Source organism: Sebastes fasciatus, chromosome 12 (genome assembly GCF_043250625.1).
Source record: "Sebastes fasciatus isolate fSebFas1 chromosome 12, fSebFas1.pri, whole genome shotgun sequence".
Lineage (NCBI taxonomy): Eukaryota > Metazoa > Chordata > Actinopteri > Perciformes > Sebastidae > Sebastes > Sebastes fasciatus.
Genome location: NC_133806.1, coordinates 5,262,301 through 5,281,386, shown reverse-complemented (window position 1 = coordinate 5,281,386; position 19,086 = coordinate 5,262,301). Strand labels below are relative to the sequence as shown.

Genomic DNA, 19,086 nt, shown 5'->3' with positions numbered 1-19,086 from the left:
TTATTGGATAAAGCTACTTGATGAGTTATGTATATTTGAAATCCGTCCATATTATTTCACCTCAAGAGTGTATTTAGAAAATCTAATATCCCAACATTGAATTGTACTACAGGTAGTTTCAGCCAAGTAATCTGATTGGTCGAAGACACGTTCCAACCGCGCTGATGATTCCCACAACGCTGTTGAAATGCCAAGTCTTATAGTAATCAGAGAGCTACTGTTATATTTTATTGCTCTCTCCTTTCTCTACTCTTTTCCTTCAGAGTAGTTCAGGAGCATATAATAACAGGGCTGTAGGAACTGCTCAATGCTGTCTATAAGGTCATTGAAAGGGCTTTTCACACTGCACGTAGCCCCAGGCTAAATGAGCTGTTAGCCTGGGGCTAAGAAAGCTTTCACACTGGCACAATCCAAAGTGGGCTAACCCTGGCTTTAGCATAGGGCTTGCTGGCCCTGATCCGGAGCAGGGTTAGCCTCAACTTTGCGTGGTTACCCTCTAAAAATCAACTAAACACGGGGCTAAGATTTGACAGTGTGAAACAGGGCTAAAGTGAACAATGGGATTTGCGTTACGTTTTTGTTGTCCAATCTTTTTAAGAGTCATTCAAGAATGTAAACATTAGTCACGTGTTCCAGCGGATATTCAACCCGGGGCTAGTAGAAGTGCAGTGTGAATCCATAGACTGCATATAAGAAATGGATGTAGTAGCCGTGACGTCACCCATTGGTTTGTGGACTGCCGTTTTGAAGCCTCGAGTTCGGCATTTTGGCCGTCGCCTTCTTGATATTTTGCAACCAGAAGTTATACGAGAGGGTGGAGCTAAGTACAACCGAACGCTGAATAAGACATTTTCAGGCGACCAAAAAGGTCACTTCTCACACTCAGGTTAATTAACTTTCTAGAACTGAAAACACACTGTGAAAGGGTTAAAGTCGTAAGACGAAAACACAGACAACTCCCAGACCGGACAACGGATTAACCTGTCAATCACAAGGTAGCAAATGGGTAGTAAATGGGACCATAATTTACTAAATGAACATCATGCTGTGTTGAAGAAGACTTGAAACTAGCGATTGAGACCATAAACTCATGTTTACAATGTTTATGAGGTAATAAATCAAGTGAGAAGTAGGCTCATTATCTCATAGACTTCTATACAATGACTTATTTTTGCAACCAGAGGAGTCGCCCCCTGCTGGCTGTTAGAAAGAATGCAGGTTTAAAGCGCTTCCGCATTGGCTTCACTTTTCAGACCCGGAGGTAGCCCACTGTGTGAATCGTATAGCTCATGGGCTCATGTTAAACCTGTGTTAACAATATGCATGTGAAAAAGCCTGATATGTCTGTATTGAACTGCTAAAGAGTTACACGATTTCAAAATTTTGAAGCTGAGAAGAAAAAGTAAAGGTAAAGTTAAGTTTAGTAAAAGTACAAAAGTATCAGCATCAAAATGTATTTAAAGTAACAAAAATAAAAGTACTCATTATGCGGAATGTTACATTTGAGAATAATGTTTATTATAATATTGTATCATAATTATTGATGCATTATTGTGTGCGTCAATTTAATGTTCCAGCTGGTACTTTATGTACTATGAATTTCCCCCAGGGATCAATAAAGTCTTATCTTAATCTATAATAATACATCATAATGTATTGATTGATTGCATTTTGGATTATTAATCTGAATCTGCAAAGTAACCAGTGACTAAAGTTATTAGTAAAAAATGACTTAAAAGTACAATACTTGCCTTTTAATTTCAGCGGAGTAGAAGTATGAAGTAGCAGTAAAAGGAAATATTCAAGTAAAGTTAAACAACCTCAAAATTGTACTTTAGTACAGTACTTGAGTTAATGTACATAGTAACTTTACACCTCTTTATGCTGATGCTTGAATAACCAATTTCTTAAAAACAACTTATTTTGTCCATTGCGGTAACAAGACCTTAACTTAAGTCCTCAGGAATGTCCCAGGAGGACAAATGGAGTGTTTTTGACAAAAGTGGTCCATTAAGTTGTTACTAACATCGACTCCATCCTCCCACTCCCCCCCAGCTGTGAGAAGGCGTGTCACAGAAAATGCCAGGCACGATGTTCCTGCCAGAATGGAGGTATCTGTAAAGGCAAAGGGATCTGCGATTGCCCACCTGGATGGACGGTACGTTTTCAAGTGAAAGCTTGCACTGACGCTAACCTTCATATTATCTGTGGAGATTGCCAGATGTTGAATTAGCCACATGTGTTATATTCCAGCTGGCTCCAAACTTTGGACAAACAGTCTCTGACTTATTTCCAAAGACATTTTGAAAGCAACCTGTCCTCTCTGGAGACTTGCAAGCAAAGTTTTCCACTAATGTGTCTTTGGAAGACATGCATGAGAAGAGAAGTGATTGTGATCCCATCAGAGAGCAAACTCACCATTTATTTTCAGTTTCAATGTTGGTGTCTCATTCCAGTTTTTGCGATGATGCATCTGTATTTACTCGGCATTTCTTTCTGCCGCCTCATCATTGTATTTTTTTTCTTATTACTCTGCAGGGTGCGGTTTGCACGGAGCGATGTTCAGAGGGAAGGTTTGGACAAAACTGTGCTGACGAGTGTGTCTGCCACAACAGGGGCAAATGTGACCCCGAAACTGGACAGTGCCAGTGTGCTAAAGGTTTCACTGGTAACAGGTAAAGTGTTTTACGTGGCTGCTTTTGACTGTCCTCCTTGTGCATGGGGCCTTCCTAAAGGTCCATTCATGCAAAAGGACTGCTTGTTTCTCCACTGCAAGTGAAGAACCAAAACAAAAAACTGTCTTAAGACTGTCTTTTTGTGTCCTTTGCTATTAAAGCATCACAGCCCAGCTGGGTTGGTTAATATGAGCATGCTGTGGGCAGTTAACTGATGTCTGACTGCATGATTTCTAGTCACTGAACTGTCAAACATTGCAGCTTCACTGTCAAATAGATTTAATTCCAACTACTTAACAGACACCAGAGACAGACAAATACAGCCTTGGCTAACATCATGACTGACTTTGTGTTCAGTTCATGTACGAATTAACAACAGACTTGTGCATTACTTTAGATTTTGTCCAGTTCTTCTGTGTATAACCTTCTGCGTTATTGCCCTCAGGTGTAATGAGGAGTGTGCTGCAGGCACTTATGGTCAGGACTGTAAAGGTGCGTGTGACTGTGCTAACGGCGCACGCTGCTACAACATCGATGGAGGCTGCCTATGCGAGCCGGGCTTCAGCGGTCCCCACTGCAGGGACAGGATGTGTGCACCCGGCAAATACGGCATGCACTGTGAACGCAAGTGTCTCTGCCAGGACAAACAGACACTCAGGTGAGTGGATGTCGCCAGGAGAATAAGAAGAAGAAGGGGTTTAAGCTGTGCAGACATTTCTCTGAGGTAGTGGTACTCTCGAGGCAGAAATAATCCAATTTTAGTTGAGCGAAATCTCATTGAGCGGAACCGAAGACACACAATTTTGTAGACTTTAGCTCATCCACTCCTCAGTAGCCAGTCCTGGTTGGTTAGCACAGGATTCTATACGATATTCAGAGAATTAATATAGCATCAAACATCTATTTATAATGTAAAGATATAGAGGAGTAATGTCTACCTGAGCAGATAATGAAGTCCCTCTTGTTATGTGTATATTGTAATCTGAGCTTCTCTGTGCTTTGTTGACATAGACAGACTGGCCGCACGTGCCTTTTAGTGCATGTAAGCGTGCACCACTGCTCTCATACGCCGGCTCAGCCGTCGCCATGTTGAGAGCCGTGTGAAGGCACTAGATATAATCTGAATTTAGACCCTTTAAGATTTGTGCTCCTTTTTTATAGAAGGTGGGAAAGTTTACCTGAGATATTTTACAAACTCAATTCCTAAGCAAGACTTTTCCCTCGTAAACGTAAAGCAGTTTGAAAATACTTCCAATAAAGCACAAATCTTACCTTCACAGTCTTATCCAAGTATGTTTTCAAGTCCTCAACAGTTTTGGGAGGTTTTCCGCCTTCTGGACAGTGCTAACGTTAACATCCTGGTAACTGGAAAAGAATAAATTGTGGTCAATATTAGTGCTGACATCTAAACTTATCTTCATTCCTGACAGCACTTTCTTTGTATTTGTGTAGTGATTTCATCATATTGACCTCTATTATCATTGTCCAGCTGCCACCCAATGAAAGGAGAATGCACATGCCAGCCAGGGTGGGCAGGACTGTTCTGTAACGAGACCTGCGCTCACGGTTTCTACGGTCACGGCTGCCTGGAGCCGTGTCTGTGTGTGAACGGAGGGGTGTGCGACAGTGCCACCGGACGATGCCAATGTGCCCCCGGGTATACGGTGAGTGCTGGAGTTCAGTACGATTTAGTTAGGAGTCAAGGATGAATTTATAAATCAAGTTTATGATGCGGTTTGATTTTGTTTTCCCGTTCTGTGCTGATGCGCAGTAGCTCTCAGATCTTATGTTTATCTCACCTATTATCTGGGTTTATTATTAAAGATAATATTTGTTGTTCTTGCAGGGGGTTCATTGTGAGAGTCTCTGTAAAAGTGGCACCTATGGCAAGAACTGCTCCCTGGAGTGCTCCTGTGAAAACTTTATCGACTGCTCGCCAATTGACGGGACGTGCTTCTGCAAAGAGGGTAAAAAAATAGGGCTGCAACTAACGATTATTTTCTTGATTAATCGATTAGATGTTTGGTCTTTAAAATGTCAGAAAATGGTGAGAAATGTTTGATTGAAAGACTGATGAATGCATGACTGGAGCAAAATTGGTGAAATGACTTTCTATCAAATATGGCTGACGGTCCCTCGTGTGTCTGCAGGCTGGCGTGGGCCGGACTGTTCCGCCCCCTGCTCTGAGGGAACCTGGGGCCCAGGATGCAACGCCACCTGCCACTGCGCCAACGGGGCAAAATGTAACCCTGCAGATGGATCCTGCACCTGCAGAGCCGGCTGGCAGGGGGCGCGCTGTGACCAACCGTGCCCGGTAAATACCTGGATATGAGGCTTTATAGTTTGATCTATTTGTTTGTGAAGCGGTACAGATGTGGTCATCAAATAATCTCAAACCAGACAAACAAAGTGTGTCTGTTTTTATGCAACAATTCCTTTAATCCAAGACATTTTTTTGTCTTTTAGGAGACAACAAAAGCAAGCTTGAATACAAATTAAAACAATATATATTATTATATAGAAACATACTAATTGTGCTTTACATATCACTCTGCACAGATAGTAGATTATACCAGCAGTTGTAAAAAAATGTGGGTAAACTTTAACTTCTAGTCTGTGATCTTTGAAAAATGCATACAACCATCAATACAGACAATAATCTGCTTTATTTCATGTTTAATTTCATGAAACTTGCATCACTTTGATGTATACTAGAGGAAGAATTTAGGTCATAAATATTTTTGTCAGTCAAAAATGGGTAAAAATGCAAAAAAAATAAGATAAAGGTAGCTAAAATGAGATTAGATTTATTAATGCTGAAAGACATTTTTGTGCAAAAGATGCTCGATATATGTAGGAAAATATAAATATTCTTTATGTACATGCATAGTAAAATAAAATAGAATAAAAGTAGAAAAATATGAAATAAAAGGAAATGCAAAGTACAAATTAGGGTGCAATGATTTAATGAAAAGATCAGTTTTAAAGTGTTAAATGTCTTCTCTGTTTTGTCTCCCAAAGCAACAGAAAAATGTCCTGGACTCACGCCACAGCATTGCATTAAAACACATGCCACTTTGTAAAATAATACTAACAGTAGAAGATAAGAAAAATGCACTATATGTTTATTCTATGTCGAGCTGAGAGGATAAATGAACTGCTATCTTTGATAAGTTTAATAAACAAATCATAAGGGTGATAATTACGCAGAGCATGTAGGTTCTGATTGGACAGTCTGTACAAATGTTGTCCAGCTCCTCATCCCTTACCTCACGCTCTGTATGCTTTAATCTGGGTTTTGGACGTGTGCCCCTCTTGTCTCTGTCATGCCAGCCCGCCAGGCTGTCTATATAACGCCACATTGCCAGTGTAGTATTTTGTCTGACTCTGACCGAGCTGGCCGAATGTTGAAGAGATTCCCCTGACGATTCTTTGCCCGTTGGCATTTGCTCACATGTGCAGATGGGCACGTTTGGGCCAGGCTGCCTGAAGAGGTGTGATTGTGTTCAAGCCGACGGCTGCCAAGCTACCACCGGGGAGTGCCACTGTCTGCCAGGCTGGTGGGGTAAGTGATGACGTCCTCCTGGTGTCGCTGCCAGCTTGGCTTTGGTTCCACAGATAAGTCTGCTCCAACAGAACTAAGCAAGCCACAGGTTTTAAACCACTCTGTCTCTTTGATTCGGATTGTACTGTTCTCTGACTTAAAGGACCACCAGTGACTTTGTGTGTTTTTGCCCATTGACTTCAAATCACATAATTTACACTACTGACAACCATTTTTTATACAACACCAAAGGTTTTCTGCTTTCCCTGCAGCTATTAGTTTTCATTTTAAAAGCTGTACAGGATAGGCAATACATCACAGAGAGTAGTTTATTATTTTTTCACATTCAGTGTTTGAAGTATTCAGATGTTTTACTTAAGTAAAAGTAGCAATATTGTAATATAAAAATACAAATAGTCCTGCATCCGGAATCTTACTTAAGTAAATATGTTAAAGTACTATCAGCTAAAAGTACTTATGGTATTAAAAGTACTTATTATCCAGAAAAAGAAGAGTGTATTATTATTATATATTGTATTATTATTACTGATGCATTAATATATCATTTTACTGTTGTAGTTTGCCAAGGTGGAGCTAATTTTAACTACTTTATAAACTGGTGGATATTTTATTTTATAACAATGCATCACATTTTATAAATTAAAAAACCCTGCACTATTAACTAAAGCTTTTAAATAAATGTAGTTGATTAATAAGTACAATATTTCCCTCTCAAATATATCAGAAGTAGAAGTATAAAATAGCATAAAAATGCAAATACTCAAGTAAAGTACAAGTAAAAATATATATTATAATTGCGATTATTTTGACTGATATTGCAATTGCGATATGGTTTGCGATATTAGAGGGGAATTATCATTATTCTCATTTTAATTGAAAAACATATTTAAATGATTATGGTGTTATTTTTACTGCGATCTGTACCAAACAAAGATGTTTTCTTAAGTCTGTAGAATATGATGTGCAGGCCTGTAGCATGACTTTTTTAATTTTAAATGGCATTTTGACACACATTTAACAAATATTGCGCCTCCTGTGATGTGAAAATTGCAGTAGGCCATATTGCGATTTTGATAAAATTTTGATTAATTGTGCAGCCCTGTTCGTGGATGCTAAACACTAAAGATTTTATAGTCTAAAGCAAGAAACTACAAATCACATTATCCTTTTCACTCCATCTCTATATGCATCATCATTTGACGTTTGAGTTTTATTTTTGACACATGAATATAATAGTTTAAGATGTTGGTAGTTCATTAAAAACAGCAACCAGGACATTCTTTAAAAACAGACTTTGCTAGCAACTGCATTATGATTATAAATGAACTCTGACAACGTGACACCGGTTATAGATTATTTATCTGAAGTTTCAAGTCTCTGCAAGTTGATTTTCCTACATTTCTAAAATGAAAGAAGACCAGTGTCTTTGTGGATGGAAGGAAATCAGACTTATGTTATGCTTTACATCAGTCAGTATATAAAGTATAAACAATGTGTAGTTAATGGACTGAAACATGACAGATTATTGCATAAATACTTTAAACTCTCAAAGGAACCATTCTTCACGTTGACGTTTTTTTCCGTTTGATAGTTGAATACATTTTACATGTTATACTTTTCTTACTTCTACTGAAGTAAATTTATGAATGCAGGACTTTTACTTGGATGGAGTATACCTCCATTGTGGTATTGCCAAGTTTACTTCTTATAACTCACAGAGAGTGGGCCTGCACTGCTTCTTTCATCCATTCTCCATTTTTCCCCTCCAGGTTCCCGCTGTAGCGAGCCGTGTTCGGAGGGCCTGTGGGGGCGCCACTGTAACCAGACCTGTTTCAAGCATTGCCCAAACAGTGACACGTGCGTGAGGGAAACTGGAGCGTGTGTGTGTCGCCCAGGCTACTGGGGAGTCACCTGTCAGAACAGTGAGTGTTGTCGTCAGCCAGCTGACAAAAGAGCAAAACATCAAATCAGATCAAAAGCAGAAGTGTTCTGGATTGACTGTGCAACATCTGCCTCGGCTCACTCGTTATCGCTTTGTCTCCCAGAATGCAGAGCTGGTATGTACGGTGAGCAGTGCAGTATGTCATGCCCATCCTGCGGCCAGTCGTACCGCTGCCACCATGTGACAGGAGAGTGTGATTGCCTGCCTGGACACACAGGACCCAACTGTGATCAAGGTTGGCATTAACACCAATAATCATCCACCCTCATGTGCAAACCCTCCAAACTCATTTAATACATAAGCACATGACATAGATGGTAGTGCAGGTCATTTTATATAGGCTATGACACTGTGTGTTTTACAGTTTGTCCAGCTGGCTACTACGGCAAACAGTGCTCTGACGTGTGTGTTAACTGTGCCAACAACTCCACTTGCGACCACCGGGACGGTCACTGTGAATGTTTGCCTGGCTGGACCGCTACCGACTGCTCCATACGTGAGTGCAACATCATACAGCAACTAGAAAAGAGCCTTTTCTGGATGAAATGTGACTGCTGAATGAGGAATACAGCTGATCCAAAAGGCCTTTATGTTATTAACTAACTGGTATTGTGAGTGCAGAAGCAACTGTCATTACCAAAATATTGAGAGTTGTCATGCATGCCCTGTTAAATGTCATTGTTTTGCATAGTCTAATAGGGCTGCAACTAACTCACTTTTTATCATCAATCAATCTGCTGATTAGAGTATTTTTGCTTGAGAAATGGCTGAAGCAATTAATCAATTATTAAGATTATAGTAGATTAATTTAATCGATTAAATCGCTGCAGCTTTACAGTCTAATTTTTAATAGGTGAAATAGGATAACAAGCTGTAGTTGTACTCAGCATTACATCCACTATTCCACTATTTATCCCAAATCTGGTGAAATATGACCGCACAAGTGGAGCATTATTATGTTTGCACTATAGTTAAATACTTGTTGCATGTGTTTAATGCTTGGATGTGATGTGTACCTTATGTTTTCCAGCCTGTAGTCCAGGCCGTTTTGGTCCGTTCTGCACTCAGACCTGCTCCTGTCCGACCAACCTCATCTGTGACCGATACACTGGAGACTGTGTGTGTGAAAGTGAAGGAGAGGACTGTAAACAAGGTAAAGATACAAACAGTATCAACAATATAGGAGCTAATACATTAATATATTGTGAATGAATTCAGGCTCTTTCTTTAAAAACCCAGCGGATGAAAAAATGTCACTGCTTTGATATTCCATTTGGAAATTCAGTGGCTTCTGTGGCTGTCCTTGTTCCATCTCCGAGGTGGAAAGTTAATGAACTGCTGCTGTACTTGGTTTCTCTTTCCACCTCCTGTGTGACAGACTCGTCTGAGACTCAGTCAGGGAGCGTCATGGTGCCCCTTCCTCCCGGTGAGAGGGAGTCGTGGGGAGCCATCGGCGGCATCGTCGTGCTCGTCATCCTGGTGGTCTTGCTGCTAGCCCTGCTGCTGCTCTACCGCCGCAGGCAGAAGGACAAACAGAACAACACGCCGACTGTGTCCTTCTCCACCAGCCGCACGGTCAACTCTGAATACGCCGTACCAGGTATGTCAATTATCATATACTGTATACAGTGGTGGAAGAAGTACTACTCAGACGTTTTACTTATGTAAGAGTACCAATACAACAATGTAAGAATATTCGATTACAAAATAAAATTCCAAATTCAGAGCATATCTATGATTGAGGGATTGATTCCACACAGCTCTCAACATGGCGACTGCTGAGCTGGTGACTCACACAATGCGCTCATTCTCGCTTCACTCTCATTTGCATGCGCGCACACTCCACACTGCAGAAGAGTTAGTTTAGCTCTGAGAATATCTAGTGAATGTACAGGGGACGTTTGTGCAGAAATAACTGCTGCAGCTCCTCCAGACCAACAGAGGTTTCCCGTGTCTTGTGAAGTGACGGGGCTCTGCAGAGAGAAACGTTATCGTCTCCGTCCAAAACGCCGGCGTCTCCCCTGTTCCCTCCGGCCGCGGTTGGAAATATAGAGTGATATTGTGCTTTTAGCTGACGTGTGTCGCCTCACTGTTTGGAGCGATGCTCGTTCATGTCTATGTAGAGCGAGCACAAGCGTGACCCCGACGCTGACTTTCGTTGACTTAACGGCCACAGGTGTCGCTGTCAACAAGCATTTCTGATTCTTACAAACAGTCCCTTTAAATAAAAGTATATAAGTATTATCAGTTAAATGTACTTGTTATGCAGAATAAAGGGCCCTGTGACTGATGTTATAAATACCATTACTGCCACATTAGAAACCACAGCTTTAATCCTAAACAATGTATTGTGCTTTATAAATGTTTTTCATCCAGCTAACAAACATGAACACATGTAATGTCCTTCACCATAGCAACCAGTGTCGGTAAGCATGATAGCAGCTAAATAGCTAACTAGCTAATTGAAGTTAGCAGGTCAGATGAAGAACATTAAACTTATATAAACTGATATAAACTTACTGTTTAGAAGCTGGTGAGGTCCTCACTCTCTCATACCACTGCTACTCTCATTTCCTTCACCTGCTGTAGCTCAACCTGCCAGCTGCTGTCAATCAAACACAGACATGCCTTCTAGTGGTGGAGAGGACAAGGAGCATTAATATATATTAATACAATATTAAAAGAAATATTTAAGAATAATATCATAATAATAATAATATTATATAATATTATATAATATATATATAATTATTATATATATACATATATATATGTATAATAATATAATATTTAAGACCTTTTTAATTCTATTTAATTGTATAAAACTACATTTTGACATTATTTTTTGACTGCATAAACATAAAGGGATGACCAAATATGATTTCAGTTGGACTTCAGTTGGAATACATGAAAGGGTGGGTATGGTTTTAAGATTACAACATTATCACATTTAAATATTCTACATATTTTGTGAGGCACTTTATACACATTTTTCTTTTCTTTTTTCTTTTTTTAATTTAATTTTACCATACAATTATGAAAGTGGTTAAATAGTACTAAATCATTATATCAAAAATAAAAACAAAATCAAAAGTAATATTCTGGTGTAAGCTGAAGCCTGAGTTTATTGTGCCTTCCCTTAATTCTTAACGAAGCATTACCCTTAATCTACCCAGAAATAGCAGTGTAACAAAACAAAAATATATAATAAAATAAATAACAACATCATAAATCAAAAGCAAATAAACAAAACAAAAACAGATCATGAAGATCATAAATCTCATTGCTTACATTTTCAGAAAGCACGGTGCTATAATAAGTTATTCATTTTAAATTGATGCAAGTAGCGCTGATAAATGGTGACATGGTGATTGATATGCTAGTAAAAGATATAAATATGATGGAGTGACATAATTTAAAATGACATGCATTTTTTTCTCATTTTTAAAATGATTATATTTTGATGTTTTTATAGTTGTTCTTGGTCATAACGGGGTTTAAATTGCATCTCACTGTTGTGTTTTTTTAATTAGTGTTCCACAGAGATGCATTTAATTGACCTTGAGGTAGTTTAATTGCAGCAGACATGATGTCCCTGTGTTTGTTTTGGGCTACAGATGTTCCTCACAGTTACCACCACTACTACTCCAACCCCAGCTACCACACACTGAGCCAGAACAGGCCTCCGCTGCCACACCTCCCCAACAACCACGACCGCACCATCAAGGTGAACGTCACCTCTGTTACATCAGCGCAGCGATCTGATACTTTAGGCAGTTTTCATAGCAACTGTAGTGCAGCACTGGGACGAATATGTAATTTATCCAGTCGACAACAGCTGGCCGTGTTTTCATGGCCATGAAATCATAAACCGTAACATGTTGAACGTTATGTCAAAAGCACATTTGAACATTTTCTGATTGGTTTATTATTCTGCCTGCCACACAGAACACCAATAACCAGCTGTTCTGCAGCGTGAAAAACATGGAGAGGGAGCGGCGCGGCCTGTTTGGGGTTGAGAGCAACGCCACTCTACCTGCAGACTGGAAACACCACGAGCCTCGCAAAGACTCAGGTCCGTCTGGGTGACTCTCCACTGTGTGATTCACATTCAGGATCAGTTACTTTATCCACTTAGAGGAGACACTGACACAGTTGGATTCCTGACCTCCTGACCTGCAGCTACATAAAAAAAATAATCTGTGAAACCTGCAATTTACTGCGAATATAACCTCCTGCTAACACACCAAAGGATTTCCTTATTCTGGGTGTCAGTGGAAAGCTTAGTGTCCAACAGTAGTTTAAGGGAGACACTGCAGGTGAATGGGGTAAACTAATAGATATCACCATGAAACTTCACCAGTTGATTACTTACATCAAGACTATTATTTATGTATTACAAGTTTTCTGAAATTTTATTTTTAAAAATGTAAATGAGGCATTATCTTATTAAATATGTGCTAATTTATGGAAAGAAAATTCCGGAAATCTGAACACTGGATAAAGCCAGATTCACAATTCTTGTTTCATTTTTTTTTTTGACATATTAGTGTCAAAGGTTTTTACAGAAAATAAATATTAGATAAATAAATAGATAAATAAATAAATAGATAAATAAATATTAATGAATAAATTGATACAATTTTATTTATATCTCTTTTTACCACTCCATAATCAAAAAATACTGTTAACAACCATTGTAAAAATTCCATTTTCACCATGTTTTTAGTAATAAAATGTTGTATAAATTAGGCTATGAATGATATATGAACAAACCCCTCTTTAAAAAACCTTCAGAATAAAGATAGGAATGAAACTGGGTAGTTTGGTGTATATAAGAGCTACTGAAGTGGAGATTTCTGGCTCAGAGTTTGAGAAAAAAAATAATTTTGAGAAAACAGCCTTTAAAGAGATGTATTATGAAAGTCCACACATTTTGCAAGACACTACAGAGGAAGTATGTAACTAATAGATATCACCATGAAACTTCCCCAGTTGATTACTACTTACATTAAGACAATTTGATGTTTAAATATGCAAATGAGGCATTATCTAATGATAACTTTTAGTGTATTTAGGAGAAATCTGCAGACGCAAATAGACAAAGTAGTAAAATAAACACCTAAATGTGTATTTTGGATGTTGAAGCAAAATAGCCCAAACTCTTAAAATTGACCAGTGCATAAAAAAAACCAATATTTTAGTTAGTTAGTTAGTATTGTAGTGTCTTGCCTTAAGTTGTATCACCAGAACAGAAGAATCTTTCAGAGGAAAACACTGAATTTGTTTGTGTTTAACAATAAAATAATAATTCTTAAAGACATATCAGAAAATATTAGCTATTACTGTAAAATACCTGTATTGATAAAAAACATAAAAAAACTCAGATGCAACTAAAATGTCAGGAGTGTAAATTCAGGGCGTTATTCAGAGACGTGCAGCGTACAGCTGAGGAGGAAACTTAGAAAGTTTATGGACCATCACACCTCCTTTGGAGAGAAAATCCTTTTAGTCAACAATTTGATTCGAGACTATAAAAGCACTAAAGACTTCATAAAAAAGTGGTAGTTTGCATTGCCAGCGTTCGCTCACCTGGTATTGATTTAGCAGGTTTCCAAAGCGGATCATCTGCTTTTGATTAGTTTACCATAAATGAAGATTAAGGTGCCAGATTTGTCTTTTATTGTTCACAGGAGCTTTTGGAATCGATCGCAGCTACAGCTACAGTGCCAGCCTCGGAAAATATTACAACAAAGGTAGTTTATTGCCCTATTTACACCCTTTTTACCTCTTCTATTACCTACTACAGAGAAGTAGGAATACCAGAACTACATCAGCAAGAGGAAGCTTCATAACAGTAAACACCTGATTCGACTGTTATCAGGCTATTAAATAGCAGTCGCTAAAAGCATCATAGATGTGGGTCAGTAGGGGCCTACTACACCTACTACGTTGGAAAAGTGAAAGCGAAACTTTGAAAGCAACACGTTCTAACATTTTGTGAAACATCACATTTTGAACACTAACAAAAAAACGTCTTTAGGTTTAGGCAACAGAACTACAACTTCTTTAAGTTTAGACAATAAAAAAACACTTGTTTAGGGTTAAAATAACTACGAACACATAGACAACTACACATTGTTGATTTCACACGGGATGCAAACTCCCTCAACACCATATAGAGTTTCACACTGTCTACACTACAGCACCTGATTTCTGCTTCTGTCATAATTACCACGGTCACTAGAGGTCGCTGTTGTGTTCTTTAACCTTCTTTCGATGATCTACCATGTGAATAGATGATAAATACACTAGTGGGTGTAGTAGGCCCCTATTGACCCACATCTATGGGGCTTATAGCGACTGATAACGCCTATTTAATAGCCTGATAACAGTCTAATCGGCTGAAGTATAGGTGCAACAATGCAAAGATTACATGAGTATTAGCCACATAAATGTTTCAAAGTAACATAGTAAAGTGTACAGACTAGAGGCTGACCTTGATCCTGCTGTTATGCCACATGTTTCTGACTGTCTGACGTGTGTTTGTCTTTGCGTCCTGTGTGGTGACAGAGCTGAAGGACGCGGTGGCGGTGAGCAGCAGCTCTCTGAACAGCGAGAATCCGTACGCTACCATCAAAGACCTGCCGGGCCTGCCCTTCTGCCCCCCGGAGAGCAGCTACATGGAGATGAAGTCAGCCGTGCCCAGAGAGCGAGCGTACACCGAGATCAGCCCGCCGCCGTTCAACACGGCCACCTTACGCAGAGGTGAGCAACACTTTAGACCGCCTTCAGCAACGTACTGATGAGTTTTAATTTTTCACAAAACAGTTGGTTGATATTCATGTTTTTTTATAGACATTTAGCTTTTCAACCAGTTGTGACTTGTAAATAAAATCTACTTCTACATCATCAGTATTACAGGAACAACCAGCTTTAAGAGAGAGGGAAAGTAGTTTGCATTTGGACTTGGCTTGTCTGCATATTGTACAATGTACAATGGTACAATGTCTGGCATTTAATAACTGGCAATAACAATAACAAGTGAGACAAGTGAGTGGTAAATCTTTAGTGCTTATGTTTTAAATCACAGTTCCTATAAACCTCAGGTTGTTAGGAAGAGTTAGAGTCATACTGCACATTCCTGTGAGCTAATCACATGTAGGAAGGTACGAGCACTTTTATTTTTTACCTCAATAAAGACTCAAGAAAGAAAGAAGGATATTTAAATATATTGGGGGAAGAATTTAAAGGAGATGACAAGAAGTTGAATGAGACAAAAGTAAACGTGTCGTACTGCTGAGTTTTATTAAAATCAAAAGTGATTCAAAATTGTAACTTAAAGGACCAGTGTGTAACATTTCGGGGGCTCTATTAGCAGAAATGGAATATAATATGTATAGCTATGTTTTCTTTAGTGTATAAACTTCTGATAATAAGAATCATTGTGTTTTCGTTAGCTTAGAATGAGTCCATCTACATAGGGAGCGGGTCCTCTTCATGTTTCTACCGTAGCCCAGAATGAACAAACCAAACACTGGCTCTGGAGAAAGCCTATCATGTTTTTATGTTACTTGAAGGCCACCGTAGTTCTTCAACACGCTGGTGAAACTGCGGTAACGTTAGCCTCAGAGTGCAAAACCGCGGTACCGCCAGCTGTGATCATGGTAAGGATGTCGTCTGAACGAGGCGAACAGCGTTACCACGGTTTTGCACTCGACGACTCACGTTACCGCTGTCTTAGAAAGGGAGGAGTGAGCGGAGGGGTACTCAGTTGTTTGCAATCTGCTACCACACCACTAGATGTCCCCAAATCCTACACACTGTACCTTTAAATTATAGCACCCTTGTAGAGCAAAAAACAAAAGATAATCAATTAACTATCACGTAAGATAATGAAAAAAAAACGCAGCAAATCTTCACAATGTCGAAGCTGGAATAAGGATTTATGTGACGGTTATCAAAATAGTTGCCGAATATGTTTCTGTCGATGGTCTAATCAATCAATAGACTAATAGTTTCTGCTCTAAACCCTGTCCGGTCAATTAGTGCAATTCTTTTGAACAGCATAACATAAATCATCCTCCTTTAAAATCCAAACTGTGCACAAGCGTGTCGATCCTTCTGAGAGATGTTAAAATAACGTTCACATCAAAATGAAAACCTCCTTAAGTTCCTTCGATCAGTCAGACTTTAGATCAGGATTTGTGCTCTGACGGATGGGGAGGACGGAGGCTTCCTGATGAAACTGTTTACAGGGAAGAGGACGAGCGGGACGTTCTTTTGTCTGTCCAGACAGCAGTAATAATACATCAACCCGAAGACGTCACACTAATAAATGACGATGGGAAACACGTGTACTCCTTCCTTGGATGAATGGAAATATTGGCTTGATATCAGTCTTTTCTCCTCCAGTTTGGATCCTGGTAATGAGAGCACTCCCCTCTATCAATAACTGATGTTTACACACTCGCTCTACTGGAAGCAGAACACAGAAGATAATAATAGAAAAAACACATCTGCTAAGACAGCTTTGACTAATAAAGGGAACAACGTTTGTGTAATAATAAACTCTTAACTTAAAATCAGTGATTCTGTAGTTAATGACGTGGTTCTCGGTAGAGCTGCAACGGTTAATAGATTAATTGTCAACTATTAAATTAATCGCCAACTATTTTGATAATCAATTAATCGGTTTGAGTCATTTTTTAAGAAAAGAAAAAGTCTCTGATTCCAGCTTCTTAAGTCCACAGGAGGAGTTATAGTTAGTGACAAATACATTCATAAACACTTATATCTGCTTACGTTACAGTGAGTCATAATCAGTGGCGGCCGGCCAATAGAGGGCCACGGGGCCTGGCCCCACCCACCTTGAGCCACCAAAAAAAAAAAAAAAAAATTATAAAATTATTAATTATAAAAATTATAAAAATTCTAAAAATTGTCAATATGTGTGTTTTTGACCTATGGAATATACCCGTAATATTTGTAAAATAGGATAACTGCGCCAAATATCTGCTTTCCTCCTTGAACTCTCTGCTAGTGCACCTCTCAGCTGCTCTGCTGCACGTGCACTTTCTGGGGCCAAATGGATTTGGCCCCAGAAAGGCGGGTCTAATAAGCAGTACAGCCAATCACTGATTAAAGATATATGATTACAAGCATGAATGACATACAATTCATCCAATCAGCGCCGTAAAAAAGACTTCCGGGAGGGCCAAACTGATTTGGCCCATGGTGTGCGCGCGCACGTTCACGTGTGTCTCTCTCTGTTCTCGTCAGGGCTCATGTCAGTTCTCGCGTGATCTTGTCTTCTCGTCTCTCGCTTCTCTCCACTTCTCTTCTCTCACAGCCCATTTCCTTTATAAATGATCTGTCGTATGTTATATTAACATACTGAATTGTATGAATAAGATGTCCTTATGTCAGTGTTGGAATAAATGATAAAAATGTAACTGCAAAGTAGTAATGCGTTTTTGATACCTTTTTTTGCATTGAATCGTACTAGGATGTTTGTTGAAATTGATTGGCCCTACCCAAAAAAAAATCCACCAGCCGCCACTGGTCATAATAAATGTTTATATACTGAGAGCTAAGTAAAGTGATACCAGTAGTTCCTGCTCGGATTGCTTAAAAGTAATCCATGTTTTTATTCATATGTATGGATGAAAAGATTTATATTTTATCAGTGTGATAAACTCCATACTGTGCACTACGTTTACTATATAATACAATACGATAGTAAAATCCTTCAACACTAAACCCTTTGTTAGAGAGCTGAGTGAGTAAATCTCAAAACCGACCAAGTCTGGGTCTAGATGAGATCAGAAGCTCCGTGTCTCCCTGCAACATCAAACTAACCGGTTCAAAGAGGTCTCAATACTGTGACCATACAGTACACAGATGTAATCTATTACAGTGATTCTCAAAGTGTCAAAGGGTCCGTGGCACTCTGTCAAGATAATTTGCTATAAATTATAAAGTTGTTGCTGTGTCATTAAAAAGTACATATCTACAGATGGTGACCATTAGCACCAAGAAAACATATTAAGCATATTGTGTTGATTAGTCCCACCCACGTTAGCTCTGGGCCAATAGAAACTCTGATATGATGATGTGACACACAGCAATAAGATCATTATTTTCATTCATTCAGTCAGTCAGTCTTATTTAGAGTGGTAGATTTAGAGATCTGGGTTTATTAGGACTATGTCAGTCTTGCTGCTGTTCATTTTCTGAAAGCTTTTAAGATCCGTTACTTGAAATGTGGGCTATAAATGCTGTCAGGTTGAGTCCAAATGCAATTTGAATAAAATCACCCCTCTGTTTAAAGGTAAACTAGATCAAGTGTCTGCCAAACAGAGAAACCAAATCAAGGAATTCAATGACTCATATCTGATCCTGCCTGTTAATCTGCCGGTGAGCTAAATGCTGCGCCGTCACTATTATCATCTTCATATTACAATCCCACCCCTTACCTACAGTATACACCATCTTACACGGTTAAAAGAGGGGCCTTATTTTCTATGTCTCTGTTCTATGTTTGTCTGTTTACATACAGTATGTGTCCATGTCCACTGTTGAGCGTTTTTTTGTCGTTGTTGTCTGTTTATTTGTTTGTATGTCATTAAGGTGGCCAGTTTATTCGCCCCTGCCTTTTTTTGTAATTTATTTTATATATATATACATATATATATATATGTATATATATATAAGTAATATGGTTTGACTCAGATTATAATTATTATTAGTATTATCACTTTTCTTTTCCTTCATTGGCTATTCATTTGAAAAAGAATGAAAAAAATTAATGTAGTCCTCCAAAAAAAAAGGGAGGGTGGTGGTGGGCCCAAAAAAAGAAAAAAAGAAAAAGAAGAATACAAAATAAAATAGAATAAAATAAA

At 38.8% G+C, this 19,086-nt stretch overlaps 1 protein-coding gene and 1 long non-coding RNA gene across 2 annotated transcripts in view; one reads left to right on the top strand and one right to left on the bottom strand.

Annotated features, from left to right (window-relative positions):
* pear1 (platelet endothelial aggregation receptor 1) overlaps window positions 1-19,086 on the top strand; it is a 69,175-nt gene that overhangs the window by 47,195 nt on the left and 2,894 nt on the right. Inside the window, exons 7-22 of the mRNA XM_074652775.1 lie at window positions 2,056-2,158; window positions 2,539-2,675; window positions 3,121-3,333; window positions 4,165-4,339; window positions 4,522-4,642; window positions 4,826-4,989; window positions 6,138-6,240; window positions 8,010-8,162; window positions 8,286-8,417; window positions 8,547-8,678; window positions 9,213-9,335; window positions 9,561-9,782; window positions 11,800-11,909; window positions 12,131-12,257; window positions 13,876-13,938; window positions 14,756-14,950. Coding sequence (XP_074508876.1) covers window positions 2,056-2,158; window positions 2,539-2,675; window positions 3,121-3,333; window positions 4,165-4,339; window positions 4,522-4,642; window positions 4,826-4,989; window positions 6,138-6,240; window positions 8,010-8,162; window positions 8,286-8,417; window positions 8,547-8,678; window positions 9,213-9,335; window positions 9,561-9,782; window positions 11,800-11,909; window positions 12,131-12,257; window positions 13,876-13,938; window positions 14,756-14,950 — 2,273 coding nt within the window. The remainder of the gene's footprint in view (window positions 1-2,055; window positions 2,159-2,538; window positions 2,676-3,120; window positions 3,334-4,164; window positions 4,340-4,521; window positions 4,643-4,825; window positions 4,990-6,137; window positions 6,241-8,009; window positions 8,163-8,285; window positions 8,418-8,546; window positions 8,679-9,212; window positions 9,336-9,560; window positions 9,783-11,799; window positions 11,910-12,130; window positions 12,258-13,875; window positions 13,939-14,755; window positions 14,951-19,086) is intronic.
* LOC141778489 (uncharacterized) lies at window positions 8,055-10,827 on the bottom strand. The gene is made up of 3 exons (XR_012596083.1): window positions 10,703-10,827; window positions 9,199-9,297; window positions 8,055-8,183 (listed from the first exon to the last, which is right to left on the bottom strand). It is a non-coding gene; the product is annotated as an uncharacterized LOC141778489 (long non-coding RNA).